Consider the following 24,275-nt stretch of genomic DNA (forward strand, 5'->3'; position numbering starts at 1 on the left):
AACTTGGTAGCTTTTAAGATTATCTGGCAATGTACTCAAATACAATTTTACTACTAATGATAAATATGAGAATAATTTTATCTTTTTAAAAAGTTTGATTCTTTTACTGATTGATATTATCTTGTGGGTTTTTTTTATTTAATGAAATTTTTTTAATGTTTGGTTCAGCATAATGTTGCATGGGCCACCCTTTGGGATTTGAAAATAGTCTAGTTACATAGGACCAAATGTTGCAATAAGATTACCTGCAAACCAAACATATATTATCTTTAACATTAAACACTTTTAGCTTAATCATCATTGTGGCAGCTAACATTTATTGAGTTCATCCTGCAGCTTGTACCTTCACTGTGGCATTTAATCCTTCATAATGACTCTGTGAAGTAGGTGCTATTGTTTATAGTTGAGGGAACTGTGGCTTGGAGAGGTTAAATAACTTTCCAAAGTTAGAGTGTAAATGTCAATGCAGAGAATAGCTACTTTATGATGCTGTAAAGTTTACACTCTTAACCCCTAAACTTTTAATGTGACTCAAGAATATGCCATAGGAATAATGAAAAAGAATAGTGGAGATGGCTACCTTGTTTTGTTTAGTCATAAGAATTCTAGCCACTTTCAGCCTTAAAGTTTTTGGAGTAGTCATTGAGAAGAGATCAGAAATCACTGGGCTTTTATTTCTCCCCTCCTCTTCTATCAAAGCCTTGGTCTGTATGTCTTCGGAGAGCCACCTGGGCTGTGACCTCAACAACTTTTCCCCTAATATTTACTTACCTTTTAAGACTCAATTCAGGCACTGTCTTTAAAAGAAAGGCTTCTTGCTGAGTGTGGTAGCTCACACCTGTAATCCCAGCACTTTGGGAGGCCAAGGTGGGCAGATCACCTGAGGTTGGGAGTTCGAGACCAGTCTGACGAACAGGGAGAAACCCCGTCTCTACCAAAAATACAAAATTAGCCGGGCATGGTGACACATGCGTATCATCCCGGCTGTTTGGGAGGCTGAGGCAGGAGAATCGCTTGAACACGGGAGGTGAAGGTTGCAGCAAGCTTAGATTGCACCGCAGCCTGGGCAACAAGAGCAAAACTCTGCCTCCCACCCCCAAAAGACTTCTCTATATTTTGAGCCTCCTCCTAGCTGAACAGACAAGGAGCAAACTTTTCATAATCCTCTGTATACTTTAGCTTTAGTACTTATGTTTTTGGTCATAACCTTGTTAAATGTCTGTCTCTTCCACTTGAGGCTGGGCAATTATATTTATCTTCTCAATAACCCCAGAGCCTAGTGTAGTGATGTTCCATAAGCATTTGTTAAATTGAAACAGTGTTGCTTCCTGGCATCCTATGCTTTTCTTATGTTAACAGTTTTGCAAATGTTTGTCATAAAATACAACTGAAATCTGACCATAAGTGCTCTTGCTTTCTCTGACTGTTTTTAGGTTTGATGAACATCCCTCCTGAGTCTTCCCAGCAGTCGCACACTTCATGTTCCTATCAGCACTCTCCCAGCAGTACAGTGAGCACTCACCCACACAGCAACCAAAGCAGCGTTTCCAACAGTCATGGGAGTGGCCTCAACACCACGGGCAGTAATTCGGTTGCACAAGTCTCACTGTCTCACCCCCAGATGCACACACAGCCGTCTCCACATCCGCCCCATCGACCACATGGTTTACCGCAGCATCCGCAGCGTTCCCCGCACCCAGCACCACACGCACAGCAACACAGCCAGCTCCAGTCCCCTCACCCCCAGCATGCCTCTCCACATCAACATATACAGCACCATCCGAACCATCAGCATCAGACGTTAACACATCAGGCACCGCCACCCCCACAACAAGTATCCTGTAATTCTGGTAAGTTTTCGTCTCCTGGCTTGTGTTTGGCTAACTGTGAATCAGGATCTGCCCTTTGTTATTTGGGGGTCATGTAGTATTTGCTACCAAAGCCTCTTTTCATCCGTTTGTGTGTGTGTGTTTCCTTGCTATAATCCTATAGTTGTAACTCATTTAATTCATAGACTGACGGGTGATTTTCTTGATTAAAGTTTCTTGTAGCAACATGGGGGCAAACCCAGCAACCCTTGCAGGTTTTGCTTTTAACTCTTATTTTGTTCTTCTGCCCATTGAAAGTGTTTTCGTGAGCATTTGAAAGGAGAATGAGACGCAGTCTACACTCTTCTTGTGACACGGTGTGGTATAGAATAGAAAGTATAGGTTTATGTTGGAAAATACCTGTATTTGAATCCTCATTATGGCTCTTATGACCTTGGGCAAGTTACTTCTTTTAGCCTTATTATCTACATAAATGGAGCTAAAATATTCTAGTATACAGTACTGTCATGAGGATCATACTGAAAATACAAATAAGAAATGCCTAGACTAGTACTTTGTATTTTTATACTCTTGAATGATCTCCTTTTCTTTGCTTATTCCTGCCAAGTATCTCATCTCAGAATGATAGGTTGCAAAGGAAGAAAATGTTCTCATATACCACTTAAGAAAAAAAAATCTGTTGCTTTCAAGATAGGTCTTGATGGTTTGTGGTGAGGTACTTAACTGACATTGCTTGCAGGCCAGGCAGTCTTCACACTGTGGAGCTCCAAAGGAGTGCCATGGACATAGATGCTAAGGTAAATGGAGCCTCTTAGAGTCTTGCAGAGTGCAAGTCTTTCCCTCAGTTTGCCTGGCTGTCTGCTTACCAACCATATCACTAATGAGATTTTTATCCTAGAGGGAAGATTTTTAAATAGTAGACAGTGGTGGTTCTTATTTACTGATGGAAAGTTTTTACCATTATTTTAGGTACTTAGACTATTATCAAGAAAATGAGCTTTAAATAGTGCATACTGTCTCTTATATTGTAACTTTACTTATCATACTTAAAATTTTCTGGAGCTATTTCCTTATTTACCAAATGGAAAAAATAATGTAAGTTCTTTTGGAAAATTAGGTAACGTATAAAAATGTATAGCAGGCTGGGTGCAGTGGCTCATACCTGTAATCCCAGTACTTTGGGAGGCCAAGGTGGGAGGATCACAAGGTCAGGAGATCGAGACCATCCTGGCCAACATGGTACAACCCTGTCTCTACTAAAATACAAAAAATTAGCCAGGTGTGGTGGCACACGCCTATAGTTCCAGCTACTCAAGAGGCTGAGGCAGGGGAATCCCTTGAAACTGGGAGGCGGGAGTTGCAATGAGCTGAGATTGCACTACTGCCCTCCAGCCTGATGACAGAGTAAGACTTTGCCTGTGCTGCCCGCCCCGCCCCCCCCACAAAAAAAGCGTAGAAGTTAGTATACCTGGAGCCTAGTAAGTCTTTGATAAGTGTTAATGTCACATTCCTTCTCTGTCCCACAGTTACTCATAAAGTTATTTGGGGGCCAAAATCTGAAATTAAAGCCATCTTCATAGCATTTTTTCTTTCTTGTTGTTTTACCATAACAACAAACAAAATTCAATGCATATTTTAAAAATCTATCAAATAAATATTTTAATTTTTTGTTTAACAGTTGATTTTGTTTGCCTAGTTGCTAATTCTAAGTAGGCTCTGGAATAAAATTGAAAATTGTATATGGATCCTACCTTGATGAGATATTTCTTAAACACCTTGAAATGATCTTTAGATATATGCCTAGAGAAAAACTTATGTAATAACAGTTTAAACTCTTTTCTTACCAGTTAATCATTATTGTGTATCTTTGAATGTTGGTATGTTCTTCAGAAATTTAAGTCTATTCTTAATATGATTTTAGGGATTGACTAATAAGTAGAGACTGAGTGTCAGTACAAGTCTGATTCTCTAAACATACTCTTTTTTTCCCTCAAGTCTAATGATTGCCAGGGAGAAACAAGTACAGTTAGAGCTGAAAACAATCCATGGTATGCCCTTAGTGTTCTGTTACACACATGGTAGCTTACCAGAGAAGGAAAATAGACTTCTACCTTGGGAAGTTAGGAATAATCATTGTGGCTGTAATAATTCCTCTCTGTGAATTATACATTTCTTCTTATAAGATGAGTCTGCACAGATTGTCTTTAATAAGGAAGGAATGGACGGAAGAGGGAATGGAAGTGGTCTGAGTGCCCATTATGTACTGGTCAATTTAGATACGTTATCTTATGTTATCCTCCCAAACCAAGTATAGATTACATTTTATGTATAGGAAAAGGGCAACTAAAAGAATTTTAAGTAATTTGCTTAAGATCACACTGTGATAAGCAGTACAACTGGGGTTTATATCCTGACATGTCTGATTTCAAAGCTTGTAACACCAGTTATTCTAAAAGGACTAAAATTAGTGGACATTTACCAAGTGGATAGGGTTTCACCCACCCTCCGCAGAGTTTGCTTTATTTTTATTTGCCAAGTCAGTATTTATTAAAGGAGCCTCCCTTTCCTCCCACCCACAACAACACGTTAGACATGGCAAGTTCCTGGTCATAATTTCATTTCAGTTAACCTTTTTCCTACCCTGACCTTTTGACTGCCTGAGTTTTGTTTACCTCAAGAGATCTGAATTCTAGCACTGCTTTGGCTGTTGTATTACCTAAGTGACTTAAATTATGTAATTCCTTTGAACCTTGGCTTCCTTATCCTTGAAGTTCTTCTTGAACTAAAGGATCTGAGTCTGGTAGACTTGCATGTTTGTGGCTCATTTGGGGCATTAATTTAATCATCTCCCAGCCCCCAACAAATTCCCTAAAGTATGACTTGCTTCATGGCAGGGTTATGTTGTCTCTAGTTGATTGTTTATTTAAAAAATCCTTAATTGGCAGAATTTTGTAATGAAATAGCCAGTAGTTGATATAGATGAGAGTTGCCTTGATGTGACAAAAACAAACCAACCAACCCTTTTTATTGGTCTTTATCTTTATCCATCTAGGGATGATCCTAGAAGCAGAGTGGGTTGACAGCAGTCACTTAATAGAGAATTTTCTTCCTCCATTCAGCACTGAGACATCATTGAGGTTAACTCTTGCTGTGCGGCCTCTAACGACTGCTTTGCTGACAGACAGACTGTGGAGTCTTAAACTCTTCTGATGGCATTATACCAGAGGGTACCAATTCTGACTAGAAATGCCCTGACCTGGATTCATCAGCATTTCTTTTTTTTTTTTTCTTTTAATATATTTATTTTATTGCACTTTAGGTTCTGGAGTACATGTGCAAAACATGCAGGATTGTTGTATACCTATATACATGGCAATGTGGTTTGCTGCCTCCATTACCCCGTCATCTATATCTGGCATTTCTTCCCCTGTTATCCCTCCCCAACCTCCCTACCCCCTGCTGTCCCTCCCCTATTCCCACCCAACAGACTCCAGTGCGTGGTGCTCCCCTCCCTGTGTCCATGTGTTCTCACTGTTCAGCACTCGCCTATGAGTGAGAAAATGTGGTGTTTGTTTTTCTGTTCTTGTGTCAGTTTGCTGAGAATGATGGTTTCCAGATTCATCCATGTGGCTACAAAGGACATGAACTCATTGTTTTTCATGGCTGCCAAGTCTTCCATGGTGTATATGTGCCACATTTTCCCTGTCTAGTCTATCATCGATGGGCATTTGGGGGGGTTGCAGGTCTTTGCTATTGTAAACAGTGCTGCATTGAACATACGTGTGCATGTGTCTTTATAATAGAACGATTTATAATCCTTTGGATATATACCCAGTAATGGGTTTGCTGGGTCAAATGGAATTTCTATTTCTAGGTCCTTGAGGAATTGCTACACTGTCTTCCACCATGGTTGAACTAATTTACACTCCCACCTACAGTGTAAAAGTGTTCCTATTTCTCCACATCCTCTCCAGCATCCATTGTCTCCAGATTTTTTAATGATTGCCATTCTAACTGGCGTGAGATGGTATCTCAATGTGGTTTTGATTTGCATTTCTCTAATGACCAGTGATGATGAGCATTTTTTCATATGTTTATTGGCCTCATAAATATCTTCTTTTGAAAAAAGTGTCTGTTCCTGTCCTTTGCCCACTTTTGAATGGGCTTGTTTTTTTCTTGTAAATCTGTTACAGTGCTTTGTAGATTCTGGGTATTAGCCCTTTGTCAGACGGGTAGATTGCAAAAATTTTTTCCCATTCTGTTGGTTGCTGGTTCACTCTGATGATTGTTTCTTTTGCTATACAGAAGCTCTGAAGTTTAATTAGATCTCATTTGTCAATTATGGCTTTTGTTGCCATGCTTTTGGTGTTTAGTCATGAAGTCCTTGCCTATGCCTGTGTCCTGAATGGTTTTGCCTAGGTTTTCCTCTAGGGTTTTTATGGTGTTAGGTCTTATGTTTAAGACTTTAATCCATCTGGAGTTAATGTGTAAGGTGTCAGGAAAGGGTCCAGTTTCTGCTTTCTGCACATAGCCAGCCTTCCCAACACCATTTATTAAACAGGGAATCCTTTCCCCCTTGCTTGTTTTTGTACAGTTTGTCAAAGATCAGATGGTTGTAGATGTGTGGCATTGCCTCCGAACCCTCTGTTCTGTTCCGTTGGTCTGTATCTCTGTTTTGGTACCAGTACCATGCTGTTTTGATTACTGTAGCCTTATAGTATTGTTTGAACTCAGGTAGCATGATACCTCCAGCTTTGTTCTTTTTGCTTAGAATTGTGTTGGCTATGTGAGTTCTCTTTTACTTCCATATGAAGTTTAAGGTGGTTTTTTCCAGTTCTGTGAAGAGGGTCACAGGTAGCTTGATGGGGGATAGCGTTGAATCTATGAATTACTTTGGGCAGTATGGCCATTTTCACAATATTAATTCTTCCTAACCATGAGCATGGAATGTTTTCCATCTGTTTGTGTCCTCTATTATTTCCTTGAGTAGTGGTTTGTAGTTCTCCTTGAAGAGGTCCTTTACATCCTTTGTTAGTTGTGTTCCTAGGTATTTTGTTCTCTTTGTAGCAATTGTGAATGACAGTTCATTCTTGATTTGGCTCTCTTTAAGTCTGTTATTGGTGTATTGGAATGCTTGTGATTTCTGCACATAGATTTTGTATCCTGAGACTTTGCTGAAGTTGCTTATCAGTTTCAGGAGATTTTGAGCTGAGACGATGGGGTCTTCTAAATATACAATCATGTTGTCTGCAAATAGAGACAATTTGACTTCCTCCTTTCCTAAATGAATACCGTTTATTTTTTTGTTTTGCTGGTTGCTCTGGCCAGAACTTCCAATACTATATTGAATAGGAGTGGTGAGAGAGGGCATCCTTGTCTAGTGCCAGATTTCAAAGGGAATGCTTCTAGTTTTTGCCCATTCAGTATGATATTGGCTGTGGGTTTGCCGTAAATAGCTTTTATTATTTTGAGATACATTCCATTGATGCCTAGTTTATTGAGAGTTTTTAGCATAAAGGGCTGTTGAATTTTGTTGAAGGCCTTCTCTGCATCTATTGAGATAATCATGTGTTTTTTGTCTTTTGTTCTGTTAATGTGGTGGATTACGTTTATAGACTTGCGTATGTTGAACCGGCCTTGCATCCCTGGGATGAAGCCTATTTGATCGTGATGGATAAGCTTTTTGATGTGCCGTTGCAATCAGTTTGCCAATATTTTATTGAAGATTTTTGCATCTGTGTTCATCATGGATATTGGCCTGAAGTTTTCTTTTCTTGTTGACTCTCTGCCGAGTTTTGGTATCAGGATGATGTTGGTTTCACAAAATGATTTGGGGAGGATTCCCTCTTTTTGGATTGTTTAGAATAGTTTCAGAAGGAGTGGTACCAGCTCCTCTTTGTATGTCTGGTAGAATTCGGCTGTGAAGCCATCTGGACCTGGGCTTTTTTTGGTTGGTAGGCTATTAATTGCTGCCTCAACTTCAGCCCTTGTTACTGGTCTATTCGGGGTATCACCTTCTTCCTGGTTTAGGCTTGGGAGGGTGCAAGTGTCCAGGAATTTATCCATTTCTTTCAGGTTTACTGGTTTGTGTGCATAGAGTTGTTTGTAGTAATCTCTGATGGTGGTTTGTATTTCTGTGGAATCCGTGGTGATAGTCCCTTTATAGTTTTTTATTGCATCTATTTGATTCTTCTCTGTTTTCTATTTTTTTAATCTGGCTAGTGGTCTGTCTGTTCTGTTGATCTTTTCAAAAAACCAGCTCCTGGATTTATTGATTTTTTTGAAGGGTTTTTTGTGTTTCGATTTCCTTCAGTTCTGCTTTGATCTTAGTTATTTCTTGTCTTCTGCAAGGTTTTGAGTTTTTTTGATCTTGCTACTCTAGCTCTTTCAATTTTGATGATAGGGTGTTGATTTTAGATCTTTCCTTGCTTCTCATGTTGGCATTTATTGCTATATATTTTCCTCTAGAGGCTGCTTTAAATGTGTCCCAGAGATTCTGGCATGTTGTGTCTTCGTTCTCGTTGGTTTTGAAGAACATCTTTATTTCTGCCTTCATTTCATTGTTTATCCAGTCAACATTCAAGAGCCAGTTGTTCAGTTTCCATTAAGTTGTGTGGTTCTGAGTTAGTTTCTTAATCCTGAGTTCTAACTTAATGCACTGTGGTCTGAGATACTGTTATGATTTCCATTCCAACCCTAACCCCTCTCTTCTGGCTTGTAGCGTTTCTGCTGAGAGATCCTCTGTGTGTCTGATGGGCTTCCCTTTGTGTGCAACCCGACCTTTCTCTCTGGCTGCCTTTAGCATTTTTTCCTTCATTTCAACCCTGAAATGAAGGAAATCTGATGATTATGTTTCTCGGGGTTGCTCTTCTTCAGGAATATCTTTGTGATGTTGTCTGCATTTCCTGGACTTAAATATTGGCCTGCCTTGCTAGGTTGGGGAAGTTCTCCTGGGTAATATCCTGAAGAGTGTTTTCCAGCTTGGATTCATTCTCTCCATCATATTCAGGTACACCTATCAAACATAGATTAGATCTTTTCACATAATCCCATATTTCTTGGAGGCTTTGTTTATTTCTTTTCACTTTTTTTCTCTAATCTTTCCTTTTTGTTTTATTTCACTGAGTTGATCTTCAATCTCTGATATTCTTTCCTCTGCTTGGTCGATTTGGCTACTGAAACTTGTGAATACTTCACAAAGTTCTTGTGTGGTGTTTTTCGGCTCCATTAAGTCATTTATATTCTTCTCTAAGCTGTTTATTCTCATCAGCATTTGGTCAAACCTCTTTTCAAGGTTCTTAGTTTCTTCGCATTGGGTTAGAACATGTTCTTTTAGCTCAGAGAAGTTTGTTATTACCCACTTTCTGAAGTGTGTGTCTGTCAATTCATCAGACTCATTTTCCATCCAGCTTTATTCCTTTGCTGGTGATGAGTTGTGATCCCTTGGAGAACGAGAGGCGTTCTGGGTTTGGGTGTTTTCATCCTTTTTGTGCTGGTTTCTTCCCATCTTTGTGGATTTATCTACCTGTGGTCTTTGTAGTTGGTGACTTTCGGATGGGGTCTGAGTGGACGTCCTTTTTGTTGATGATGAAGTTATTTCTTTCTGTTTTTCAGTTTTCCTTCTAACAGTCAGGCCCCTCTGCTGTAGGACGGCTGGAGGTCCACTCTAGACCCTGCTTGCCTGGGGATCACCTGTGGTGGCTGCAGACCAGTAAGGGTTGCTGCCAGTTTCTTCTTCTATTATTTTTTCCCAGAAGGTTACCCGCCAGATGTCAGCCTGAGCTCTCCTTTATGAAGTGACTCTTTGGATATATGGCGGTCAGGGAGCTGCTTGAGGAGACAGTCTGTCCCTTATAGGAGCTCAAGTGTTGATCTGTGAGCTCCGTTGTTCTGTTCAGAGATGCTGGGCAGGTACGTTTAAGTCTGCTGCAGTGGAACTTATAACCGCCTTTTTTCCCAGGTGTTCTGTCCTGGGAAGGTGGGGCTTCATTTATAAGTTCCTGACATGTTGCTACCTTTTTTTCAGAGCTGTCCTGTCCAGCAAGGAGGTAGCCTAGTCATGGTCTGCCAGCAGAGATGTTGCTGAGCTGCCATGGGCTCTGCCTAGCTGCTGTGTGAACTTCCTTGCTGTTTTGTTTATAGAGGCATAGTTAGAACTGCCTCAGTAATGGCAGACTGCCTTGGTAGTGGTGGACTGCCTCGGTAGTGGTGAATGCCTTTGCCCCAACAATGCTGGACCGACCAGGTCCATCTGCGCTTGCTGCAAAACTCTCAATCCAGAGCGTTTCAGATTGCTGGTCTTTGTGGGGATGGGACCTGCCAAGCCAGATCACCTGGCTCCCTATTTCAGACCCCCTTTTTTTCAGTTTAGTGGGCAGTTCTGTCTCCCAGGCGTTCCAGGTGCCCCAGGCACCAGTTGAAACGGCCACCCAGATTTGTGTGAGTTTTTGTGTGGAGACAGCTGAAACAACCATGCTTGAAACTTATGGTGCTTTTCAGCCCGGGAATTTCCTGGTCTGTGGGTAGTAATAACTCGTTTGGAAATGCAGTGTTCACTCACCCTCTGCATTGTTCTTGCTGGGAACTGCACTCCAGAGCTGTTCCTATTCAGCCATCTTGGATCGACCTCCTCAGCATTTCTTACAGAGATCTTACCCTTCTTCCTTCACTAGCTTGGCATGGGAACTGTGTTAAATTTTTTCTCCTAAGGTTGCCTTGGAAGAAGCATTTACTCTTCCTATATGATCTAATCCATCTGCCTTAAGTCATTGCATTAAATTATACTGTGCATTGCCTCTATATGTGAACCTCCCTCTCTAAGTTCTGAAGAGCATATCTTTAAAGGTCAAAACAAGACAGGAAAATGAACTTCACAAAGGGGAAAATACTGATTTGCATTACATTTCTCGTCTGTTTACTTATTGATACTATAGTGTAAAGAGCAGTATCAAGTTTGATACTACTAGGTGACATGGCAGTTTGGAAGCTGCCAGACTAGAAGTTAAGAAGACCTGGGTTCAAGTCTTAGGTTCATCATGATGACCTTGCTAAGTTATGTCACCTTTGGTTCAGTTTCTTTTACTTGTAAAAGGAGGAGAGAAATAATACCTTTTCTGCCTGTCTCACAGAGCAAATTGCCCAACACATGATATAATGGGTACAAATCCCCCTGTAATACTGGACAAGGATCGCCCAATTTCAGGAATAAGGCCAGCTCATCATTTTTCCTTACCACTCTTCACCCATTCACTCTCCAGGATTTACACTGTTGTCAATATTACTTTTATAGGTGTTTCAAATGATTGGTATGCAACACTTGATATGCTAAAAGAAAGCTGTCGAATTGCCAGCAGTGTTAATTGGTCAGATGTAGACCTTTCACAGTTTCAAGGTGAGTGTTGGTTCTTTTTGATATAACCAAATACATATGATCCTGTTTTCTCTTCTGGATTATAACTTTCTTTGTAGTACAAAGAAACATCTTATATAGCATTTCTTTTGAAGTTGGTAGTATGCTTAAAAACATTTTGTAAAATTTAGAGTAATTTTGGCTATTTGTTAAAGCAGAGGGTCACAGGCAAGTTCTGAACGAAATTTGGCTACATTTAAAATAATTGGGCTTTGAATAATTTAAAAAGATAATTCTTTATTGTGTGGGCACATCACTACTATAAAGTAGGGTGAGTGGAAATTTTGAGGGCTGAAGAAAGTTATGTCTTGCTATTTTCCTTGCAATGTTTATTGCAGAACTGTGCTAACATATTTTTAATGCTTTCCTCATAGGTCTGATGGAGAGTATGAGACAGGCAGATCTCAAGAACTGGTCTTTAGATCAGGTTCAGTTTGCTGATCTCTGTTCTTCTCTTAATCAGTTCTTTACACAAACTGGCCTTATTCATTCACAGAGTAATGTTCAGCAAAATGTTTGTCATGGTGCCATGCATCCAACAAAACCTTCCCAACACATTGGAACAGGTATGGGATTAGTTATCTTCTTAATTTTTCTTATTTTCTCATTCATACGAAATTTAGTAACTATCTTAACTTGATTTGATACTAATGGTGACAGTGATCTGTTTACATATTTTTGTTTATAAGAAATGAATGAAAGCAAATAATTTATATATAGGGCATAACTTAGAAAAATTGAGGTAAAGAGACTGTATGTTTTGCTGTTGTGATTTATATGATTGCTTTATTATTTACAGTTAACTGTTGTAATCGTTAACCTTTTACTAAGTCATCAAACAAATATATTGAAGTTACTTACATTTTTATACGAACATAGGTATGAAATTAATTTAAATTTGTACAGATTTCATGTGTCTTGTGTATTTCCTAAGAATGTTAAAATTCAGCAATTCAAAGTGATTGAAGAGTAGACGTAATGGAAAATAGTCTCACTGATGTTTTACCTTAGACTCAAAGTCTTTCCTATTTATTTTTTTAATCTCACTTTCTTCCTTTATTGTTTACCCTTGTAGCCATGTCTTCTACTCTGATTGCAGTGCCCATGTTTTTCTGTAGGAATTTCATATTCATCTTACTTCTCTCCTCATCTTAATTCCTTGCCTTATTGTCAAATTTACTTCTTTTCTGTATGTTCTATTGATTTTACATTTTATGCCAACAAGCTCTCTCTTCTCTATCCTGAGTGGCTTCCTTTCACCATTATCCTATCTTATTTCACATCTTTTGTCCACCCATGTTGTCGAGCTTATCAGTCTGTGTCTTTCTTTAAATGAAATTTTTCTGTATCCTTTGATGTAGTGGAAATCTTTTATCTTTTCTTCTTCCATGTTGAATAGCTTTTCCCTAAGCCATTTTGAATAGCTTACCCTGCCTGAAACTTTCAGTCATTTGATTTTGGTAACTTATTCATTCAGTAAATTATATCCACACAAGGGCCTTGTTGAGTCCCTGGCTGATTGCCCTCTGTGCCAGACACTAAAATTTAGTTTTTGATAACTTTTTAGCTTCTTTGTCTCTCTCTCCTTTAGTTCTTTTTGGTATTTTTCTGATGTATATTCATTTTTAAGCATCAAGATCTTTGTAATTCAGCAGGTATCCTCATTTACATGCCCTTCTTCCATTTCATTTTTTAAAATCTTTTCTTGCAGATAGACAGCCTATCTTCTTTGTTTCTCTGATGGGTTCTAAGCCCCTAGTTTGTTCCTTTCAGGATATATCGCTTTCATTTTTCCAACTTGCTTTACGTTCTTAGACCAGGTCAGGTATACCACCTCTCTCTGTTTTTTGCCCCTTTTTTCTCCTTTCTTCTTTTCTTTCTGTATTGATCCAAAATTGTTGCTTCTGCATGCTGTCATGATGTTCACTTCTTTTGCTAACTCCATCTCTAACCATTTCAGTCTGAAAAAGTGCTAAGTGAAATTAAATAGCTTATGTATGTATTACTAGTCTTGCCTGTTTGGGGATAAGTAACTGTTGCTCATAGATTGTTGACTCAGGCAGGACAAGTAGAAGAAGATGTGGGTCAGTCTTAGAGGAAGGCAATCTTGGCTGAGTGTGGTGGCTCATTCCTGTAATCCCAGCACTTTCGGAGGCTGAGGTGGGTGGATCACCTGAGGTCAGGAGTTCGAGGACAGCCTGGCCAACATAGGAGACCCCATCTCTACTAAAAATATAAAAGTTAACTGGGCTTGGTGGCGCGTGCCTGTCCCAGCCACCTGGGTGGCTGAAGCAGGAGAATCGCTGGAACCTGGGAGGTGGAGGCTGCAGCAAGCCAAGATTGTGCCACCGCACTCCAACCTGGGTGACAGAGGGAGGCTTTTTCTCAAAAAAAAAAAAAAAAAAAAAAAAGACGGCAATCTCAAAAGCCAGCATACGTGTTAGCCAGTAGCTCCCATGTTAGTGAATTTCAGTTTTGTGCCTGTACTTTTTGGTCTTGGAACTTGGTAGTTTTGTTATGGAAAAAGCACTATTCATCTGCTGCTGTCCAGTGTGCCCAGACACTCCTTCTGGATTCTTTCTAGACTGAGATCCTGAGTGACTTTCCTAAAGCCCTTTGTTCCTAGACTTCTGTAGTCATCTCTTCATGATCCTTGACCTAGGTTATTTGTTGTGGTGTTCTGTGATTCTGTTAATTTTTTCTGTCATCTCTTTTGTATTGCCAGGGCCCTCCTCCTCTCTAGGGTCCCCATGACGCCTTCATGGTTCTCAGTGCTACTCTAGTCACAGCCTTACCAAAGGTAGAAAATGATAGTTTTTCCTCAGTGTTTATTCAACTGTTTCTACTCTCACTCTCCTTTTGTATTTTCCTTCTGACTCATGCAAGCCATGTTGGCCTCTGACAACAGTTGTTCTCTCATCAATTATGGTGCCCCAAGTATTCATCACTTCATGCTTGCTGATGTCTGTTCACAAATATTCAGATATTTTTTACATGTCCAACCTGCCTCCTCTTGTTTTAAGTGCCAGTGTCTTTCTGTCATTACTTTTTTCTCTTTCTTACATCCCTATATATCACATCCATTCAGATCTTTCACTTCCCTCATCTCTACACTCCAGTAATTCTTTGCCATATTTTCTTAGCTGTTGATTTTATCCCTTTGTTGAACAATAAGGACTTTGTGATCCAGGGAGATAAAATGACTTGCCCAAAGTTATAAAATTCATTTAGGTGTAGGTCTTGAGTCCCAGAATATAGCCTATCCATTTCCTTAAACCTTCCCTATCATTCCTGTCTTCAAGGACTCCCCTTTTGGTGAACACCTCTTTGAGCTTCCTACAGACTCCAGAAATTAGCGGTGTAGTGTGCTAGTGTAGAAGGGCGAAGGACAGAAGGATGTTATAGAACACAGTATATGACATCTTTTTCCTAAATCCTTTTACCTGTGGTTATAATTTGTTAATGTCTTCTGGCTATACTATTCTAATTTGATGCTTTGCTTAAAGGTCATTAAATACAGGCAGGGATGCAGTCATTGAGCACACACTTATTTATACCGTTTCTTTGTCTAGTTGTGTATTGGGCACTGAGAATAAAGATATGACTCCTGTAATAGCTTTTGTCTCAAAGAGTTCACAGCCTAATGGTTGAGACAGGTCCAACAAGAAATATAGTATGTCAAGGGCTCCATTTGTCTATAGGGTATAAGTGCTGTAAGAATTCAGAGAAAGGGGTACATACTTCTCTTGGAAAGATGGAAAATTATCATAGAAGATAATACATTTAAGCTGGACTTTGTAGGTTAAGTGGGATTTTGCAAGACAGATCAGATCATGTCATGTCTGTTTTCTGCCCAAAATCCTCCATCTTTCTCAGTAAAGACCAGTGTTCTTACTATGGCCCAAATGGCCTGTATGATCTGATCCCACATTATTTTTGATATTGTCTCCTGCTTTCTACCCCCAACCCCTGTGCTCCAGCACTACTGGTTTTCCTGCTGTTCTTTGAACACGCTAGGTAGCACACTTGACCTGACCAGGGCCTTTGTACTTGCTGGCTGGTACTTGCTGTTTCCTTTTGTCCAGAGTGGTCTTCCCTCAGATAGACACATGACTCATTTCCTCATCTTGTTCCATTTTTTTTCCTCAAAAAACACCTGCTCAGGGGATGCCTTCCCTGGTCATCTTATTTAAATGGCACTACCAAGCATTGTTTGTTCTCTCTGTCTGCTTTTGTTCCATAGCATGTTACATACTATTTAATTTACTTTGTTTTCACCTACCCAACACCCCCAAGAATACACTCCGAAAAAGCAGAGTTGTGTTTTTCATTGCTATATCCATAGTGCCTTGAGCAGTGCCTGATATATAAATGCTTCTTGAATGAAAAGAGCCTGTTTTTGATAAATTATGTGATTAGATTTTTAATTCTCAGAACTAGATTCTAAATGTATGGAATCTCAAAAATCTTTGGAAACTGCATTGGAAGTTAATTTCTTACATAGGAAATTCAGGCATACACTCATTCAGACTCTATATTGAGAATATGGGAAAAATGAGAAGTAATGGGAATTTCTATACAAAAGTAAAAATGTTAGGAATATGATGGAATTTCAGAAAGCTGAGACTGTTTAGTGTAGACCTTTGTTTAGTGTCATAATGCTATAATTCTTACACCCCCTGCCTTTAAGGTAAGAATTACAAAGCCATAAAAAGAGAAGTGATGAAAGACTAATTCCCAGTAAAAATCAGTTTTACATTTTGATTATGGCATGAACTCAAAAGATGTGTAGAATGAGAGCTATGATTTTGAAGGACAGAGACAGGGAGTTTGTAGGTGTGTGACTGACCATATTAGTCTGAGTGGTGTGGCCCCTCCAACTTGGTGCAGTCTTTAGAAAGTACAGTAGCCGTGCATATGAAGACCAATCTGCATTTGGGGACAGGATTCCACCCCACATCACTCAGACCAGTATTAGAGCTGTAGTTTAATATGACTTTTCTCCTCTTTCTTTCTTCCTAAATCATCAGTATAGTCAATCAGAGAGCTCAGTTCTGACTATAAACTTCAGTGATAAAAGGCATGTTATCATGGGAGGCAGGGACAGGGAGTTAGAAGTCTTGGATTCTGTTCCTGGTTCTGTCTCATTTCCTCTCTTTTCCTGTTTCTCTGTCTACATGGACAGAGGTAAGATTGGATTAGATCATCTCTTGAGCCTGGATAGTCTGGCTTTCCACTGGAGGGTAAAAACCTGTGAGTAAGCCAAATACAGAATGCCTTACCTTAATAGAAGTGGAAGATTTTTTTCTGCTCTTTTTCGTTTCCTCTGAGAAAATTATTACTGTTTTTTAGTTTCATTACAACATTACAAGAATTCAAGTGTAATTTGTATGAAATACTAGATAACCTTAGGGAAGTAGCCTTTCCAAAATTCCAGATGTTCCTTATAATGTGAACAACTTTTATAATCATTCCCCATGAGTTATTGGGGGAGGGGTCATGTTTGTTCTCTATTTTGCATTATGATGTAACATAGTTGACATTTAGGAGGTGTTAACACTTGATGTCTCTTGTCAATGAAAATACATTAACTTAACAACTAAATAAAATTTGAATGAGATCCATGTTTCCCATCCTCACACTCCAGAATAATTCTTTCCTCCTCTCCCTCTCCCTCCCCTTCCCCCTTCCCCTCCTCATCCTCCTCCCCCTCCTCCTTTCTCCCCCCTCCCCCATCCCTCCCTCTTTCCTCCCTCTTCCTCTTCCTCTTCTCTGACAGGGTCTCACTCTTTGATCAAGGCTGGAGTGTAGTAGTGCGATCTCGGCTCACTGTAGCCTCCATCTCCCAGGTTCCAGTGATTTCTCCTGCCACAGTCTTTCCAGTAGCTGGGACTACAGGCATGTGCCACCATGCTTGCCTAATTTTTTGTATTTTTAGTAGAGCAAGTTTCGCCATGTTGGCCAGTCTCGTCTCAAACTCCTGACCTCAGTGATCTTCCTGCCTCTGCCTCTCAAAGTGCTGGGATTATAGGCATGAGCCACTGTGCCCTGACCAGAATAATACATTTTTAATCACCATTGCTTCATGTAGCTCTTAACATGTGCAGATCTTTATTGTTACTTTGCGCTTCCCAGGCACTTGTCAATTAACAAGGGCACACATGGTTAGGCCTGCTTTGATGGTGAGAACATCAGGGAAATAAAAGAAATAGATGGTGGTGTAGAAAGAGTCCTTGAGTGGCTGGGTGTGGCGGCTCACGCCTATAATCCCAGCACTTTGGAAGGCCAAGGCAGGTGGATTTCTTCAGGTCAGAAGTTCAAGATGAGCCTGACCAACATAGTGAAACCCATCTCTACTAAAAATACAAAAATTAGCCAGGCGCAGTAGTGCACGCCTGGAATCCCAGCTACTTGGAAGGCTAAGGCAGGAAAATCACTTGAACCCGGGAGGCAGAGGTTGCAGTGAGCCAAGGTCTTGCCACTGCACCCTAGCCTGGGTGACAGAGTGAGACCCTGTCTCAAAAAAAAAAAAAAAAGTCCATGAGTTAGGAGATCTGGATTCTAGTCCTAGCACTATCAAACTAATGAGTCTTCGGGCAAGTCAGGTTAGCCTTTCTGAGTTTCAGTTGCTTCATCTGTAAAATGGGTATAACAATCCTGGGGCTTAGTGGGAGGGTCTGATGAAGTAACGGATATAAAAATAGTTTTGAGTTGTAATGAGGTATGTGACAGCAACAACAATAGACATAATTTACCTACCAGCTTACAGCTAGTGGCAGCGCCAACATTAGTTCCAGTGTGCTTATACCCAGCCTGGCACCTGTTCAAAAGGCCAGCACTGGGATGGGTGTGGTGGCTCATGCCTGTAATCTCAGCACTTTAGGAGGCCGAGGTGGGCAGATCACCAGTGGTCAGGAGTTCAAGACCAACCTGACCAACATGGAGAAATGCCATCTCTATTAAAAGTACAAAATTAGCCAGGCATGGTGGCACATGCCTGTAATCCCAGCTACTTGGGAGACTGAGGCAGGAAAATTGCTTGAACCTGGGAGGCAGAGGTTATGGTGAGCTGAGATTGCGCCATTGCACTCTAGCCTGGGCAAGAAGAGTGAAACTCTATCTCTTTTTTTTTTTAAGACGGGGTTTCACCATGTTGGTCAGGCTGGTCTTGAACTCCCGACCTCAGGTGATCCGCCCTCCTTGGCCTCCAAAGTGCTTGGATTACAGGCGTGAGCCACCACGCCCGGCCCTGAAACTCCATCTCAAAAAAAAAAAAAAAAAAAAAAGGCCAGCACCTGTTCAGATTTTAGTGCTCCATTTGTTTTATTTGTGGTAACATGCTTTCCCTCTTTTTGCTTTTAATCTGATTAGGAAATTTGTACATAGATTCTAGGCAAAATCTCCCTCCTTCAGTGATGCCACCCCCTGGTTATCCTCATATCCCACAGGCACTCAGCACTCCAGGAACAACGATGGCAGGTAATGTGTGTGTGTGTGTATGCACGAGTGTTGATTAGTACCCAGAGTTTAATGTTGAGAAGCATTAGCTGTTCCAATGGTGAATGAGGCTGCCTCAAGGAGTGAACTCCCTGTTAAGAGGGGCTAGAGGACAGTGTCTGGACAACCACTTGGCACTAGGGCTACTGAAGGGATTCAAGCATCAGTTGGTGTTTAGACTGTAGGACCTGAAGTCATTTTTAGCCCAAGATGCAATTATTCTACTTATTCTAGTTATTTATTGTCTTGCCTCTCTAAGAAGTTCTGGGGCCATAGTTGAGGGTGTTTGACAGGACTTTAGCAAGCTTTAGGAAGCTGCTTTAGTAGCTCCTGTAGATTCTGCTTCATTCATTTCTATGGAGTTTACCCAGCTGTAGTTTCCAGGGAAGTATCTTATAGAGAAGGTAAGTTTTAGGAGTTACTGGTTCATAAACTTTTTCCCACGGGGTTCTTGAATGCAGGATATGTTTCATTTAGCCAGAGGAATAGGGCACATTGTTAGAGCTGGAAACTGTCTTAAGGATCACCTAGATGAGGAAATGGAGGCTCTGAAGGAGAGATGCCTTGCCCAGGCCACCCAGTTTAGTGAGTGGCCAAACCAAGACTCAAGCCCCAATGTTTGTATTATGGTTTTCTCACATACCACACGATCCTTTACTTAGACTATTTGAGGAAAAGACAAAAGGTAATGTGGTTGGGGGTGGATTTTAAACCTTGAAGAACTATGTGGCAGCAGCAAGGAAGGAGTTGGGACCAAGTGATATGTCCTTTGCTGAAGGGGAAAAGAATATTACCTGTTGTGAGTGCTTACCAGTAATTTGTAAGTGACACCATAAGGTGAATAAGACTCTGGAGCCAGATTGCTTGTGTTCGAATCATCATGCTTTGCTACTTAATGGCTGTGTGATGTTAGACAAGCTACCTAACTCTCCTACCTCAGCTTACCTGTTTTAAAGGGGCTAATAACACTACCTAACTCCTTGAGTTGTTAGGTTTAAATGAGAATCATGTAAGTTAGTGCCTGACCCACAGTAAGGGACTTATAAGTTTTTATTAAATAAATTTTTTAAATGGAGGCATTTTGCCTATACTGTGATATACTAAAAACCTTAGCATTAAATAATTGTACAAGAAAATATTTCAGGGCTTATGAGAAAAATGAGTAGCAGACTACTTGGAATTTTGTAATGAAAGTACTAGAAAAATAACCCAGTAAAACTTGCACAACTGTTAAAAGGATTTGTATAATTTGTAATGAAAGAAATCTACAAGTTAAAATTCAAAAGAGCAGTTGGTTTAGAAGGGGGTCTGTCAAGATATGATTGAGACACAGGCCCAGTGCACTGAAATTGGGGAGCACAAACAGCACATGGCCAAACCAGTACAAGAAGAGCATGGTAAGGTGGGCATTTTTTACTCAGCTGTGGTTCCTTCTAGTTTCTGTGTTCCCTTGTTGATGCCCTCTGTGTTCACTTGATGTTACTTGGTGACACAGAAATTAGCTTGTTGGGGAAAATTCATTGTGACCCAGTGTGACATCATTGGTGCACTGCCATCATTCTCATTCTGTTTACCCTTCTCATGGGAGCCAATTCATGTTACTGAAACAACATACTGGAGCAAAACAGACTATAAGAGCACTTTTCTTGTGTCTTCTTACTACAGCCTGGTATAATGGAAGGAATGTGGGTCAAGTGAACTGACCTCAGATTCTGTCTTTGCCCCCTTACTGCTTGTGTAACTTTGGGTAATTTACTCATCTTCTTAAACCCTATCCTCTTACCTATAAAATGAGGATCATAAGAGCTACTTTGTTGAAGGCTTATGGTTGGATTAGTGAGATAATGTGTACCTGGCATATAGGAAGTACACGGTAGGGGTTAGTTTATTTCTTACTTTCTTCTCTACCCAAGGCACTGCTAATACTACCTCTTTCCTTCCAGGCCATCACAGAGCCATGAACCAGCAGCACATGATGCCTTCCCAAGCCTTCCAGATGCGGCGCTCCCTGCCTCCAGATGACATCCAGGATGACTTTGATTGGGATTCAATTGTGTAGGGCTTGTATCTGCAAGACACCAGACCCCTAACGTTACCTTTCTGCGCAGTGAAGGGAAAGGTTTAAAAGAATCCAGTTGAGAAAACAAACTTGCTAATCACTTTACCAATGTTATCAAAATTACTTTTGAAGACAATCAGAAAGATTTTAGCTGGATAACGTACTGCTTTTATCTGACCCAAACAAGTACTACATGTTTGTCTCCCTGCCAGCTGCCCTATGTAGCTCCTAACTGTTGTGTGATTTGGACGGCTTTTTGCGTATTGATGTCAGTTCGATGTTAACCACAAGTGCCAGACTGATTTTTCAGACGGAGCCTATTTTGCTGCAAGCAGTTTATATAAAGATACATACATGTAAATATATGTACAAAAATTACTGAAAGGCTTCAGTTTTTTCTAATTGGATTATTATGTCGTGAAAGGAAAGTTATTGTCAGTTTTTATTCCTTGTTAGGCTATTTTCTGCAGGATGCTTTTAACTGATAAAGGAAACTCAAAGGAAATAGATTTTTTTCAAAGCCCGGTTCCCCTTATTTAATCTTTTTCAGAAATGTGGGTAATGAGTTCTACCTAGTAAGGAACCCAGAATTTGACACTCCAACAATCTAAAGGGGCATGTTGCTCCTGAGCACCATGAAGAACTGACCAAATTGGTTTTGCTGCTTGGGGGATTTTAGAGTATGTATCGTACCTTGTCAATGTCTGCTTTTCTAAATCTGCGTTACAACAGCTCTAACATTTGTTGATCAGGAAGAAGTTGGACAGTGCTTGGCTCTTTAAACAAATCAGTGCTTCCACGTTCACCTAAGTATTTATTATTCAAAAGTGTTATTTTAATATTTATTGCTATCTTCTGTGAATGCTCAGTTCCTGTTGGGTTCATTAAGGAGAAATGTATCTGAAAGCACAGAATTAATTTTTTTTCTCTTTTGAGATGGAGTCTCGCTTTGTCACCCAGGCTGGAGTGCAGTGATGCGATCTCAACTCACTGCAACCTCTGTCTCCCAGGTTCAAGCAATTCTCCTGCCTCAGCCTCCCAAGTAGCTGGGACTACAGGTGTGCGCCACCATGCCTGCCTAATTTTTTGTATTTTAGTAGAGATGGGGTTTCACCATGTTGTCTAGGCTCGCTGTGAACTCCTAAGCTCAGGCAGTCTGCCCGCCTCAGCCTCCCACAGAGTTGGGATTACAGGTGTGAGCCACCATGCCTGGCCCAGAATTACTTTTCTTGATAATAATTTACAGATAAGACACTCAGAGGGGCATTGTGTCATTCTCTGTCATCACTCCTTTTGGCATGTGAATACATTTCTCTGTCTTAGCATCCCTGCTGATTCAGACTTATTAGTTAAATCAGCTTTTTCTAGGATTTGAATCAGATTCCATTTGGGCAACAACAGCAGGGCAGTGTCTCTAAAGCAAGTTTCCCCACTCATCTTTTTCATCTACGTTGTCTTGAAAGGAGGGTAGAGCCACTTACAGTTTTATTTACTTCAGTGTTCAGCCTAGATATGTGGCGTGCTGTTTCTGTTGTCCTGTATGTCTGTGTATGCATGACATTTGGTCCTTTTCTTTGAAACGCAGCCCACCTCTTTACGGGTTTTTTAGTGGCGTTGTTTTGTTTCATACCATATCACAGTTTGCGTGGACTGATTATCTTAGTTGTATGATAAAGCTAGAAGAAATGAGGGCTTTTTTAATGAATAGATTTTGAATTCTTTAGACCAAAAAAAAAAAAAAGTGTCTAATGGGGAAATATATTTCATCAAGTCAAGGAGTAATAACTGCTTACTGGTTACTTTTTAGCATCTCTGGTCTCTATCAGTCATGCAAAATCACTTTAATTAGCCTTAGTGATTCTATGGTTGAGTAATCTCTTCTTGAACTAAACAAACATCTTTTGTTTCTGTGTTTGTGCTGAGAGAGAGAGAGAGAGAGAGAGAGAGAGAGAGAGAGAGAGAGCGCGCGCGCGCGTGTGTGTGTGTTTTTAATGGAGTGTTGCCTTGAATGAATCACTGGGAAGCCAGCCATGGTAAGGGCTGGTGAGGTTGGGGAAAAGGGAAAAGCTTTATGTTTCTCTGTTGTTTGGACCCTACTTGGCATGAAAAAGGAAGCTCAGTTCCAGCCCCTTGGATCAACGAAAATCAGAGGATTCTGGAAAGGCAGCCAAGTTGCCCCTTTTAGAAGGATCAGAGGCAAGATGAGATGTTAGCCTGCAGAGTCAACGCTTGAAAAAAAGGGGTGATTTTCAATGGTTTGCTTAAGTCACTGTTTTCTAGACACCAAAATAGCTGTTTTGAAACTGTTTTAATGGCTTGGGTAGCAATGTGCACTTTAAACAATTTGGATATTGGAATGCAGTTTCATACTGAGTGATTTGAAGTAGAACCACTGATGATGATTTTATGAATTGTGTGAAGCGAATTTCCTATTTGGCAATCATTTACTGATTTGCAGTGATAAATATTTTTATGAGAATTTAAACTTACCAAGAATGGCCATGGAGGCAAAGCCTTCACCCAGACCCGTCCCACTTTCCTGTGATCCAGGTGATCCAGGAGCCCAGGACAGGTATTTTCTGTGGGCCCTGGCCAGCCGGTTACCTGGTGAGGTGCAGAGAGTCCCTCTAGTGGCCATTTCGCATGGTAGTTGCTAATGCAGAACAAGTTCTGTCTTGGGCTTAAATTGACTGAAGATTTTAGGGGGAAAGAATAATAAATGCATGTAAAGAAATGGGGGCACTCTGTCCAGGAGAATAATCCGACTGGCATTTGTGGCAGTTTTTGAAATGTAAATGTATTCATGTGTGTTCTTGTAAATACATGTCTCTCAGATGTCCTTTGAAGTGGGAGGGAATCAATCCGGGGATAATTTCAAATGGAATAGAGTATTTTGATATTGTTCATTCAGAGGGTGATGTGTATATATCTATATTGTATATATGTGATGAAAATGCATTGGCTTTTTGTGCAGATACAACCTGCTCTCTGTACTGCTGTTGGACAGTGTTTTAATGTTTCTACAGTTTTGCTATTGCACGATTTCATATTTTGCCTCTGATGAACGGCAACCATTCTTTGTAACTGTTTAGTGCTGTAAAGAAATATTCCAAGTGTCATTAGGATTGTTGCTGCCAGAACTGATATGCATGAATGGCACTTAAAATAAATATATTATGTTAACTCTATTTACAACACTGATTGGTCCCTGTCGTTTGCTGTAATTGAGGAAGTGAGCATGGAGCTAGTCCAGGTGCAGAAGTCCCACAGCCAGGACGCCAGAGCCTTGGGGTCACTGAGATTGTGTCCCTTGCATTACTACCCGAGAACAGTAATTGCTGCCATTTAGTGAGCATCTCATTAGCTCCAACTTGGGGAAGTCCCTGAATTTCCCTGGGCCTTATTTGCAGTGCCGGTACAATGAGGATAGTATCTGCCTCCTAGAGTTGTAGTGAGATTTACATAATTTAGTACATTTAAA

General features: G+C 40.4%; 1 protein-coding gene across 7 annotated transcripts in view; it reads left to right on the forward strand.

Annotated features, from left to right (window-relative positions):
- Nucleotides 1-23,989, forward strand: part of FOXJ3 (forkhead box J3) — a 175,340-nt gene extending 151,351 nt beyond the window's left edge. For 6 of the 7 annotated variants that reach the window (XM_017541778.2, XM_037743187.1, XM_017541780.2 and 3 more), the window contains 5 exons: nt 1,434-1,850; nt 11,119-11,220; nt 11,613-11,804; nt 18,610-18,717; nt 20,679-23,989. In XM_017541778.2, the coding sequence (XP_017397267.1) occupies nt 1,434-1,850; nt 11,119-11,220; nt 11,613-11,804; nt 18,610-18,717; nt 20,679-20,794 (935 nt within the window). In that variant the 3' untranslated portion in view covers nt 20,795-23,989. The remainder of the gene's footprint in view (nt 1-1,433; nt 1,851-11,118; nt 11,221-11,612; nt 11,805-18,609; nt 18,718-20,678) is intronic. The other variant, XM_017541779.2, reaches the window with a different exon arrangement.
- The last annotated feature ends 286 nt before the right edge of the window (nt 23,990-24,275 follow it).

This window comes from Cebus imitator, unplaced genomic scaffold (genome assembly GCF_001604975.1).
Source record: "Cebus imitator isolate Cc_AM_T3 unplaced genomic scaffold, Cebus_imitator-1.0 Scaffold136, whole genome shotgun sequence".
Classification (NCBI taxonomy): domain Eukaryota; kingdom Metazoa; phylum Chordata; class Mammalia; order Primates; family Cebidae; genus Cebus; species Cebus imitator.